The sequence below is a fragment of the Plectropomus leopardus genome, chromosome 16 (genome assembly GCF_026936395.1).
Source record: "Plectropomus leopardus strain MGB_pleo_1.0 chromosome 16, ASM2693639v1, whole genome shotgun sequence".
Lineage (NCBI taxonomy): Eukaryota > Metazoa > Chordata > Actinopteri > Perciformes > Serranidae > Plectropomus > Plectropomus leopardus.
The window spans coordinates 14,644,866-14,657,667 of NC_142191.1; the positions used below are offsets into that span (position 1 = coordinate 14,644,866).

The 12,802-nt window shown below is 37.6% G+C and overlaps 2 protein-coding genes across 3 annotated transcripts in view; both read left to right on the forward strand.

Moving 5' to 3' along the window:
• The window catches only part of mthfd1l (methylenetetrahydrofolate dehydrogenase (NADP+ dependent) 1 like), a 52,637-nt gene extending 48,037 nt beyond the window's left edge, over positions 1 to 4,600 (forward strand). The window contains exons 27-28 of one of the 2 annotated variants that reach the window (XM_042503304.2): positions 2,355 to 2,471; positions 2,717 to 4,600. In XM_042503304.2, the coding sequence (XP_042359238.2) occupies positions 2,355 to 2,444 (90 nt within the window). In that variant the 3' untranslated portion in view covers positions 2,445 to 2,471; positions 2,717 to 4,600. The remainder of the gene's footprint in view (positions 1 to 2,354; positions 2,472 to 2,716) is intronic. The other variant, XM_042503303.2, reaches the window with a different exon arrangement.
• A 4,756-nt stretch (positions 4,601 to 9,356) lies between these two features.
• akap12b (A-kinase anchoring protein 12b) overlaps positions 9,357 to 12,802 on the forward strand; it is a 55,121-nt gene continuing 51,675 nt past the window's right edge. The window contains exons 1-2 of the mRNA XM_042503109.2: positions 9,357 to 9,469; positions 11,813 to 12,226. Coding sequence (XP_042359043.2) covers positions 12,092 to 12,226 — 135 coding nt within the window. The 5' untranslated portion in view covers positions 9,357 to 9,469; positions 11,813 to 12,091. The remainder of the gene's footprint in view (positions 9,470 to 11,812; positions 12,227 to 12,802) is intronic.

A 12,802-nucleotide genomic window follows, 5' to 3' on the forward strand; every position in this document is an offset into this window, starting at 1 on the left:
ATCCAGATTCCAATTGTGCCGTCTTCTTTTGGTGCTACGGGTTTTATGATATTTTAAAAAAAATTGAACCAGCTGTTAATCCTCAGTGAGGTCTATTCTTTCAATGACGCTGAAATGCTGTTCCAGTTCACTTGTGAGTTTAAAAGTAAATTTACACATTTCTCATGATTACAGATGTCTTGATGAAGATGCTGCTTTAAATACAAAGTGTCTTTGTTTTACGGTAGCCATAGAAATATAAATTACAGACTTTAATTCCGTCGCGATTAACTTGTTAACACTAACGTGTTAATATTTTTTAATTGTGTTAATCGCTGGCTGACATTCCTGTCTTAAAAAGGTTGGACCAGGCTAAGTTTTAAAGCGAGAGTAATGATACTATCATCTGAAGCTAGAACACCAGAGGAATTGGGTGATATGTGTCGTCTCAGGAAGGTGATGCAGAAGGGGGCGGAATAACGCTCCAAAGTTAGGCTAAATTTTGACAATGGAAAACCAACATGGCCATTTCACAGGGGTCCCTTGACCTCTGACCTCAAGATATCAAAATTAAAATGGGTTCTGTGGGTACCCATGAGTCTCCCCTTTACAGACATGCCCACTTTATGCTAGCCCCATTAAATTTTTACTGTCATTTGATTCCCAATTAAGACAATTCAGTAAGAATTGCTTTACATTGTCAATGTGGAGTTCAAAACTGTTTTGTAATGCAAAATAATAAAATTGAAAACATGCGATTTAACAATGCAATTAATCACGATTAACTATAGAAATTCTGCAATTAATCACGAGTTAAAGAATTAATCATTTGACAGCCCAAATAGAAGTACACTGTTTTCTTTCATTCTACATTTTTTCTGATAGTTTCAGTGTCTAAGCCTTTAGATTGAAAGGTCCAAATGAATGTACAAGCAAAACAGCGAGGGTTTTTTTTTTCACTTTTATTCAGCATATTTATAAAATGTGGTGAACAGATTCAGTCAGTAGATTGTAGAACACTAAAATGAGACAAAACCAGTACAAGAAGGATCTGCAAAATGTGATCATATAAAGGTTTTTTAAAGTTGAGAGGAGTTTCTGTCCTGGTGTCCTTTTTATGCCTCTCCGCCAAACACATTACATTTTCCGGCTGTCTTTCTCTCCATCTATCTCAGTCTTGTGAATGCAGTATCTCAGGAACGCCCTGGGGGAATTCCCTCAAATTTTGCATAAATGTCCATTTCGACTCTAGAATGAACTGATCAGAATTTGGGAGTCAAAGGTCATGGTGACCTCACATGTTACATGTTTTTGGCCATAAGCAAAGAATTCATACATTAATTATAACACCTTTTGAATACATTGGTGGCATCTCGGCACGCTCATCTGCCAACTCTGTGAAATACACAGAGCTTGACTTTACCACATCAAAGACTGGATGAGTTGTGGCTGCTGCAGTACCAATCACACATTGTAATAAAGCATAGAACACCTGCAGTGATCGGCTGTGAGCAAAATGATGAAAATAGTCATTATTATCTTGATCTTGGTAAAAGAAAGGATCAAATGCAGATATCTTTTGACTGGAGAAGTTTCAGTACTGCTTGATACTGTGTTATTTTAGTCAGTACTTTAAAGGTATTAGATACCCAGTCCTAATGACCAGCGGTGACATTTTGTATCCAAAAGGTCAAATGTCAACTTCACTGTGACAAAATAATGTTCTGCAAAAACACTTTTTTGGCCATTATTCAAGGTCATATCTCAGGGGCAGATGGGTCATTTGCAGGGACATTTGGTCAGATACTGAATGTTGTGCTGTCAGAGTTGAAGATGTGTGTGAAACATCCACATTTTACAATTTATAGCTTCTCTGGAGCAACATTTGAAGAATTGTCTTTTGTCATGGCTACATATGTGTCTGGACAGACATGGATGTAAACTGTAACTTGAGTGGTGTGCCAAGGCACACAATTGCAAGGTGTTTTTTCTAGCTTGTGTCTTATGCAACACACTTGCATTGAAAAGGGGAAATATTTCAGATAAAAAAATCTTTTTTTTAATCCTGAAACATTTTGCCAGTCTTAATGTGACTATTTTTTGTTGTTGTTTTCTTTTAATTGGACCCAACCTGAAACAATAGCTACATTAAAAAATCACAAAACACTTAACAGTAGAGTAAATTTAACTTTCTGTCTTGATTTATGTTATATACAATGAACTGTCCAGAATCTTTTTTCTTTTCTTTTTTTTAACACAAAACCGTCTAACAAGGAAAATATAGCAGCTTGATTTTAACCATAATAGTCTCATCACTTTCTCTTACTCTGCCTGCCAATCAAGTTCTTACCCTCTGCTTTTGTTGTTTCCTTTAGATGAGCACTATGCCTGGCCTGCCAACCCGGCCCTGTTTCTACGACATCGACCTCGACCCGGTCACAGAGGAGATCACCGGACTCTTCTGAGCATGCTCACTAAAGGTATTCTCACAGGTACACATCATCATAAAAGATCCCATAAAAAATACCATTCCAGCCATCTGAAGTAGCATCCGTTGCGTCATTATAAATATTTTACAAGCAGTCATTGTCTATATAACTTCATACATGAAACTTTATTTCCTCCCTGGAGCGTTTATTTTACAACCTCACTCACTCAGTGCCAAGGCTCCAGTCTGTGAGGCTACACTCTGGTCTCACTTACACACACTTAAATCCATCATCCTGTTTCTTCCCAGGCTCCCTGCTCTGTTCTCAGGATCCACGCGTGCACCATCAGATGCATTCATCCTCTGCATCTTTGACAGGAAATGCTTTCTTACTTTCTGGCAGCCCAAACTCTCTCCACATCACTGTTGTATGTTTTGAGAGGAAAAAAATATAACTGGAACATTAGTTTAAAGCTGTATTTGCACATCTGTGTGATATGCCAAAGACGACAGCCATATCGTATATATCACAAATGCTGTTTTATGCTTTTGACCTCTCTGTACGGTGTTTTCTGTGTATGGAAGAGTCAGTTTAAGTCTTAAAAAAATATCTTTTTTACTTTAATCGTATTTACTTTTTTCATTTTTTTGTGAATTGAAAGCTACTAAAATGTCTGATAACAGTGCTGCATCTTTATACGTGTCTTAAGCTTTTCAATTGACTCGCTGTTGTATGCACAAAAAGCCATTATGGTGTTATGTAGCCTTTATTTTCTAACCTGCTGGATGCTGCTGAATGTCCCACCTGCTGCACTGCCTGGGTAAAAATCAATACAAGTCATGAGTACAAAGCCAATTCTGACATATTTTTCAAGTATTGCAGTTAACATAATGAGAAAGCTGTGAATCCTGCCTGAAATTTCAATAGCTCTTGCAGAGGGGAAACATCTTATCGTCAGGTTAAAGAGCTGTTAAAGGCTTTTTATTGGGCCATGTATGTAACTTAAGATATGCCATCGGTATTAATGCTTTATTTCATAAACGTTTACAGTTTTCTATGATTTTAATGGAGTTGGTCTTAGTTTTAGGCCTCCTGCTATATGTAACTTTGCTCTTACTTTTTCAGCTGGACATGTTTTGATTGTCATTTAAAAACTGATTAAAGGGTACCTTCAGTATTTTGTCCTGGACCATTTTTCCCCATATTTTTCCATGAACAACAAATTTTGAAATTGGTCCACTATTGAGAAAGGGGATAACAGCTGTGCAACGCTGGCAATGTAACTATATGGAGCAATTGTGCACTGTCACTGTATATACATTAAAAGTGGTTATTTTTGCTATGGACAGGCTCAGATTGTTGTTGTAAGTTTCTTAAATGTACCTCTACCATTTGCTTGATTTGTGTCTAAATCTTGCTCAAAAAGAAGTCTCATTCTAAAATCTTACAAGATGTCTTATTGCAGGAAGACAATGCTGGAAACAGAAGTGAGATGGAAAAGTGTGTAGCGATGGATTACAGAAAGTGTAGCTTAGTGTTATCTTAAAGATTTTTGATGTTGTGGAAGATAATTTAGCTGATTTCGACAACGTAGACGAGGCCTTCGAGTTCAGTGACCGCCCATATTTATTTGAGCTGAAGCATATTTTGTAATATTTCAGAACACTTGGACACAAAAACAAAGGCATATTTCGGAGAGACATTTCAGACATTTTTAATAACAATCTGAGCCTGTCTGTGGCAACATGAGTCACTTTCAAAGGACACCAAGTGACAGTGCACAGTTGCCCCATCTGGTTACATTGTAAGCATTGCCCAGCTATCAACTGAAGCCCTCTCTTTAATTGCTAAACCATTTCAAAAGCTGTTGTTCACATCAGTCACTTAGACACAAAAACATGGGAATAAAGGTTCCAGGTTGAAAAACTCTGAAATTACCCTTTAACACCCAGTGTCTGTGTGTCCTGACCCGTCACCTGATGATGGGATGATTATATGGCCAAATTACCATGACGGGTGCAACTGAAGCTTTTATTAAAGTTTAATTGAACCAAACTTTATGTAACTGGTGTGAAACTAACACAAATTTGCTCTAAAAAACATAGTTCTCATTAACAGCAGTATGTTAAACATTTTGGTGCCCATGGATCAAAAGTGTGTGCCTTTCAATAAACCTTTTATTTACTCCAAAACTGTGTGTTTGTGTTTTCTCACCCAGCAGTTGACTTGTGGCTTAACCCATCTGTTGTTTGGTAACATTTGCGCTCTTCGTAGTGTCCCATGGTTCTCCTCGGAGATGCTTCAACAGAAACCTATTGTTATTACAACAACAAAAAAAAAAAGTTCTCTAACTCCACTCACATATTTTAAATTTTTTTCATCATTTCTTCTGTTTTTCAAACCAAGTGTAACTGTACTCCCACAGAGGTGTTGGAGGTCTGTCAGGAAGCCAACACTCGGGGCCCCTCAGCAGCATCCCAGGGTGAAGCATCTGTCATTATGAGGTGTTTGGGTTTGCAACATGGAGCCAACATATGGTACAAGTGTGCACATGTGTGTGCCTGTCATAGTTGGCATTCCACACCTGCTAAGTCTGTTATTCTGTGTGTTCACCAGGCAAGATCTGTCACTTTAACTACAGTCAAGACTGCAGGAATGCTCTCATTTATACAGTAGTGCTCCAACGGCATATTTAGTGTGTGAGATTGATCCCTTTATTTTTCGAGCTGATGACAGATTTGAAGACCTGGTGTTGATGAGGAGGGAGCTCCGTCATTGCTTTGTAATGTACTGGAAAATCCCTGTTTTGTCATGTTGGAGTTGTTTATGTTGAGCTTCTGACATGATCTGCTGAAGGCTCCAGTAATTTGAGCTCTCATCTTTTAGCACTCATATTTAAAACACTGGGTAATTTCAGTACCAAGGACAGGTCCCTTTAAATGTCCATATGAGTGTTACTCAAAGAGTTGCTGGAAAATTATTCAGATCATCCAAAACTGGATTACTAACCGGGCAAAGCAGGCAGCTGCCCCTGGGCCTCAGACCTCCATGGACCCCATTATTTTAAGGGGGTTATTTCAATCTAACCAGAGTTGGTGATTGTTGGAAAAGTGAAAACATGCACCAAGAAGATTTTTGTTTCTGTTGACTTTAAAGTATGTTTAATGATGAAGAACTACTGTTTAATAAAGTCTGTTCTGGTGATGGGGGTTTTTGGGGCCATTTCTGCTTAAACAAAAAGGATCTTACTTTAAAAAAAAAAAAAAAAAAAAAAAGCTTTTAGACTAATAATCTGAGACAAAAAATCCTACCTCTGTAGCGATCTTTTCCATAATGCAGTCAGGCACTAAAAAGGACAATCTGAACCTATCAGTGGCAAAAACAACCACTTTTTGTGGGCGTAAATTGATGGCGCACAATTGCCCATTTATGTTACATTGCAGCTGCCAGTTGCACAACCCAATACTGCTCCAATGTCGACGATACAAAAATATGGGGAAATATGGCGCAGGTTGAAAAATACCCAAATTATCCCTTAACTAAATGTTATCTTGGATAATTGTTGAACTACTTTACATGTTACAGTTCACTTATAAGGTGTTTTATCAATCATTTTTTGAGAATAATTTCTTCATTACTCAGTATTTTAGAAAAACAGGACCATACATTGGAATGTTTGTGTAAAAGTTGTCATTCTCTGTAGCGTCTGTTTGACATCATGCCACATTTGGTCGAGCACTCATAATGTTAGAATAGCTGTTCTTTTTTTATCCATCTTGTTTTGAAGCAAACCCCTAAATTCACTGCTTGTAACTGAGTATGAATGTGTAAATCGTCCTGCTGTGTCTGGGAGAGCCCTCGCTCAGTGGCCACGCCAGACATGAACCCTGAGGGCTGCATTCTTCAACTCACCCTGTCTCTGTCTGAAAAACATGATACTTCCCACCATTTCACTGTTGCATTTTTTAAAGAAAAATATGCAGTCAACTGGAAGTCCTGTGGGAATATTTTCACATATATGCATGTTATCCATCTGGGTTGCAGCTTGTAGCCTCTGGCTCTGAGAACTACACATATAAAGATGAGTGGACTTACATTGACAGCGTAACTCAGGGGGAAAGAAGGCTTAACAGAGAGTTCTTTATATTGGGTGATATCTCCAAAAAGGTGGAGATTCTGAATGTTTTACCTTCAGCTCATGCAGCCAAATGTGCCACAATTCACATAAAAGTTACATGTAGATTTTTATAAATATCTATGACTGTTCCCTCTCAAATCTCCCTCTATATCTCCACACATTTAAGCAGAAAAATGACCTTTTGATGCCAAAAAATGACTACTTTGTATTTTAATGGTTGTGATCAGCAGAAAGTCAGTCAGTATATCAATTCCCACTGACACCTCTTGAATGTATGTATTAAAGTATTATATATTTCTTCATATGTTTCTGTTCTTATTTCTATTGATCTATACATACATTTTTTTATGTTTCTGAAAGTTTATACATTGTAATGTAGCACAATGCCCATTTTTCTAAATTATTACACACTTTACAAACTCATCACATTATACATATTTGTATTCTTAATATGTTACATAATAGTGTTGGACATTGTAGCATGATCCAAATTTTATTTTCATTCCTATTTATATTTTATGTTTATGTTTATTTTATTTTATTTTTCCATGCCTCTTATTTTTATACTTTTATTTTTACTTCTGATGATTCTTCATGTTTTACATCAGAGCGACTGTAGCTGAACACAATTTACTGCTGGGATTAATAATGCATTTCTGAGTCTGATTCCGATACTGAAAATTACAAGCTGGTCAAATTTGGACAAAATCTTTGAGTGGATTTGCAATGCGAGAACAGGACAGTAAGTGTGAAGTATTTGTTTGTGAATGCTGTTGAAGCCTTCCTCTTCCAAATGTGTGTGTGTGTGTGTGTCTGTGTGAAGCATGCTTGGTGCCTTTAATGTGCCCTTGCATTACTGTTTTATCGAGCGCAGACCCCGACATATCCGGTAAGGCTTTCACTTTAATGAGAACCTCCTTCCCCCATCTCACTCCACTACTCCATGTCCCCCTCCTCTTTCATATGACATCAGCACTTCGGCTGATGGGCCTGCCATGCTGAAGGTCATTGACTAACACATCCATCTACATACACTGTGCAACTCTAATGAGGTTATCTGTCTTGGTTTCCTGTCTTGTGAGACACATGTTTGAGATTATTCAACAATTTTACAACAAGAGCAGCCTGTTCTCTGAGACCTTTTTGTGCTGCAAAAGTAATGAGAAATTGTGTTTGATAAAGATTTGGAGATTCAGAAGTAAGCGTTGCTTCTGCTTGACATTCACAGTTTAAACACATGCACCTCTGGAAGCAGTGCAGTTAACTGCAGCGCTGCCTCAGTAAAACAGCTGGGATTGTAAGAGAATACAGCATCAGTTCTGTCAACTCTGCTTTACATTTTCCCAAGGAAGATTGTAAAACTGTCTCTGTGTAATTAGGACTATAGTCAAGAAGCCTATATCATTAAGATTTGTCATGTGATCTGGGGTTTTTTTTCATCATGCCAAAACTTGTTTGCAGTATTGTTGTCGGTAAGTGTCTTGAAAATCAAACACCACCAGAACATGATTTTTCTTTTCTGCAATGCTCAGTAAGTGAAATTACATGCATCATAGCAGGGGATATGCCTGATTAGTTTTTGTCTCTAAAAACTACACATTAAGCTCAATGGACCAACTGTTACATTAACAAGCTAACTCAGGAAAAACAAGTGACTTCTTCATATAGGGTGTACATTGAATGCGTCAGACATACCTTATCATGTGTTACTTTGACGTTGCTGATGATGGTAAGCTTTATCCAGTTAGATCTTCACGTCTGTCAAACTAATCTTGTCAACATTGTGGTTACAGCAGGAGCCAGGCGCTGATTTGCGGCTAAAAGGCTGACAAAATATTGAATTATATAGGCTAACAGAAATCTGACTGTATGAGAAAGTCACATTTTTGACATCCTGAAATGCCTTGTTTTGTCAACAACCCAAAGAAATTCAGTTTACATCTTAGATAGGAGTAAAGGAACTACAAAGTATTCACATTTAAGAAGCTGTAATCAGAGTGCTGTGAAAATAATAATAAAAAAAACCCTCAAACCAATATTGATTATTGAAATAGCTGTCCATTAATGTAATAGTTGACAGCTAACTGATTAATCAATTAATTGTTGCAGCCCTACCACAATGTAGGCTATATCAGCTAAACTAACAATATTTTTTGTTCACTTCTTTTAGGCTAATGGGCCTACAAATATGCTTGCACATAGCTGTTATAGCTTAAGTCAATGGCAGTCCTTTCAGGCCTTTAGATGAGTAGGTTTACCTATCATTGCATTCAAATAACATTGTCAGACACACACGAGACAATTTAAAAAATGAAACAATGCAGCAGAACAATGTGAGTAGGTGTTTTTTTTTTTTTTTTTACATTTCTAGATGTTACTGCAGGCTTTATCTTTTATGTTTTTATTACTGTATATTTTTTATTATTATTTTTTAATATTTAGTTTTATTTGTATTGTGGATAGCCTTAAGTTGTTTGTCTGTAAAATGTCCTTATGCTACTGTCTTGGCTATGACTCCCTTGAAAAAGAGATAGTCAATCTAAACAGGGTTTTGCCTATCTGGTTAAATATGGATTATATATTTTTTAGAAAAGAAAAGTAAAAAAAGAACCATGTAATGTCACTTTAAAAAAAATCGTACTCCTTGTAACAAACAATGAAAACATAGATACATACATATTAATAATAATAATAATAATAATAATAATAATAATAATAATAATAATAATAATAATAATAATAATAATAATAATAATAATAATAATAATGGTGGTCAAAATCCACTGCCTACATTACCCAAAATGCACCTCAACTGCCGATAATTGTGTCCGAGATTCAGGTGCGCCATGCTAGTCGAGGCTAATGTGATTAGCTTGTAGCTGTTAGCCTGCGGCAGTAGTTAGGAGCGGACTACAGAGATCTGGTAAACTCACTGCTTTCCAAACTTCACTCTTTCTCTTTTTTTTTTACGGTATTCCGACCCAGTTCATCTTTCAGTAACGTCGTACATCTCTGTCCAGAGCCACAAAAAGCGTCAGCGTTTTTAATGCACACCGAATAACCATTAGCAAGACATGTAACGTTAAAAAAACACCGTCCTATTTTTCTGTTCGTTGTTTCGGCCTTTAACCAGGTAAAAAGAAGATATTTGAGAATATTTTAGTTTTCCAGACAAGAAAAGTGATTTAGTAAATTTAGTCTCGAGTAGACCTGGGTCAACTATTAGGTCCGACTTAAGTCTGAGTCAACAAAATAATGACATATGGGCTAAGTCTTCTGGTAGTCATATCTCATGTGTCAAAGAAGAAGAAAAAAATGTGTGTGTGTGTGTGTGTAGAATTATGTTCTAGAATAATTATGTATTTATTTATATTTTTCAGTTAATTTTCTTGTAATTTTTATAGTGAATTTCTTGCCATTTTTTCGGGTCACTCCTTTGCTTATTTGCTCATTGCCTTCTTCCCATGTTTTTCAAAGAAGCAAGCCAATTTGCCAGGTTTTAAAGGGTTAGGTAAATGTCTTTAAGCTGCACTTTTCTACACAACATTTCTGCACAGATAGTGGCTCACATGACTGCATACTATTTAAGTGGCCTTACAACTGTATGAATGAATGCTGCTTTTAGTCTGACTGGAGATGACCTTATTCCCTTACAGGATAAATAAATTGTCTTTGATTATTTTTTAGGTCCAACTGCTGCTGTGTACTCTTTGTACACACTCTGAGGTGTCATACATATTTACATTTCATCAGCATGTTTCTCCATTCAACATGTTTGTGTTGGTGCAGTGTCATTTTGTTTTGGTGTACGTGCAGGGACTTAAAGTCAAGGCTTGTGTGAACTTGTGCGTTTTAAAATTCCAAACAAAATGGTACATGGGTCAACATGCAATTAAGATTAAAACCTGAACTCCTCGTGGGCAACACACACAAACTTCACGAGACTCTGTGAATCATGGCAATATGTACCCTGCAGTATATAATCAAGAATGATGTATAGGCTACACTGTATGTGTATATATTTGAGAGAGAAAGCAGATTACAGATCCAAAACTTTAGTGTAATTTTACATTTTCCAGCAAATATTTAATTTCCTTGGCTGATGAGAGCAACTTGAAATAAGAAATGATAGTATCTTCAGTGTCAGTGTAGACTGACAAACCGGAAAAGAAAATCTAAGTGGATAAACTAGGAAGCTGCATGTATTCAGGAGTCCCAGGACTGTTGTGTTTATTTTAGTGTTTCTACATGAACCACAGGAAGGATGTGGTTCAGATCTCTCTGTGATATCAACCAGTCTCACTACATTACCACCAAAATGCCAAATATGCTAAAGTTGAACCAAGTGTCATGCTTGTCAAATGTTGACCTTGTTAGCCACAGGAGAAAGAGGATGGTAGAAGTGATGGAAAATAAATATAAAATTACTTTATTTTAAATTACCGAATGAAGATTTAAGTATTGCATACAACACTTGTGTTTTTACTTTTACTATCTGTACACGTTAGTCTTGATGTTTTTTCATTTTTCATTAAATTGCTCCAAATAGAAACTGTTGTGATTGCTAAGAATGTTTTATATTAATATTTTTTCTGCATGTTAAAGTCATAGAAATCTACAATGTAGATGTGCCAATAACTCCACACGCTCTGAGGTGAATCTGACAAAGCACTGGAAAGTATTGTGTAGCTTTATTGTGTGTTTTGCCAATACATTTTACTGATCCCACACAGGGTAAATTCACTTTTTACAGCAGCAAAGAAAAAGTGATTAAATGAAATGAACAAGATAAAAAAAAGACAAATGACAATAAATATAAAACCGAAAATATCTACATTTTACTGACAGATATGCTGATGATAGTTAATAACAGCTACAGCCTTCACAGAAATGTGGTGACATACAAAGTCCAATAATCCCTTTTTAATTTTTCCATTTTTTCTGGACAGCAGTTTAGGGTACAGAACATAAGACACAGTTAAATTCCCCTTACTGTTCAGATTTTCCAAAATTCAAGAACTGTTTGCAAGTATCCCATTTTAAGTAAAGCATAAAGCTTTATACTATGTCATTTTGACGTTTGCGCACCATAACTTTAAGGCTTTCTTCCTGTGTGTGAGTGATGAGTGTTTGATAGCGGCTCTAATTTAATTTTCCGGTCCCTCAGGGTGGATCTAATTTCTGTTTAAGACGGATTAACGATGCTTCAAATCGTAAAGCTTTTTGTTTCAAATATGAACTGGCCTCTTCTTCTGTCCTCCATCAGCACCGTCCCTGATGCTGTAAGGCGTGCCGCGGCGCACCGGAGCCCCATGTGATACCGAAGGGAGGTGTTGGAGGTGGAGAAGGCGGGGGTGTCCTGAAAGAGTTAGCTGGTCCTCACACTTCACATCACTCCAGATCGAGGCCATCCCGGGGCGGAGCTGCACTCCATAGAGCTCGTCATTTGGACGCTTTGGATACTCGCTTGCTGATACACAGTCGTGCCATCTTGGAGGGTTGTTTTTGTTTTTGAGAGTGAAGTTCACCTTTGCGATTGTTCGCCATGGGAGCAGAGAGCTCAGTGCAGCGGGACGGGAAGAGCCAGGAGGATGCCTCAGCTTCAGCGTCAGCCTCCGCCGGGGAGCTGAGCGCGGAGGTGAACGCGCTCCAGGAGGGAAGCAGCGTCCTTGACACCAAGGTACAGCCGACAGAGGCTTTTTGATCCCCGTCACTGTCTTCCAGACATCAGTGGGCAAACCCGAGGGAGCATGTTGTCTTATCTTTATGTAGTGGCGTTTATTCTGCTTCTTGGGGTCTTCTGTAACGCTACATAAATTATAGCTTACCTGTTTGTAAACATACCTGTCGTCACCCCTTTCCCTCCCTCCCGCCTCTACATTTTAGTGTCCCACTTTGCATCAGTAACGTGCTGCAGCGCACAGCCTCAGTGTGCGCCTGACGCTGTTTTTTTGCTGAGTAATGGGTCGAGTTGTCTGCAGTCCCGCAGTAATAAAACGCAAGTAGCTCAGCCCGGTCCAGATTTACAGCCAGACAGGCCACCTGGGCTCAGGGTGACACGTTGAATCACAAACAACCGCAATGACATTTTTTTTTCCTTTTGAATTTTAGAGCTTTTGGGGGAAGCACATGAGACCAATGAAGGGTAATTGAATTAGACTCCAATACTTTGATATTATCAGATTCTCGTGATTGCACTCCTTTTATCGAGCAGTTTCCTCTTTTTAGTTTTTTTTTTTTCCATTTTGACATTACT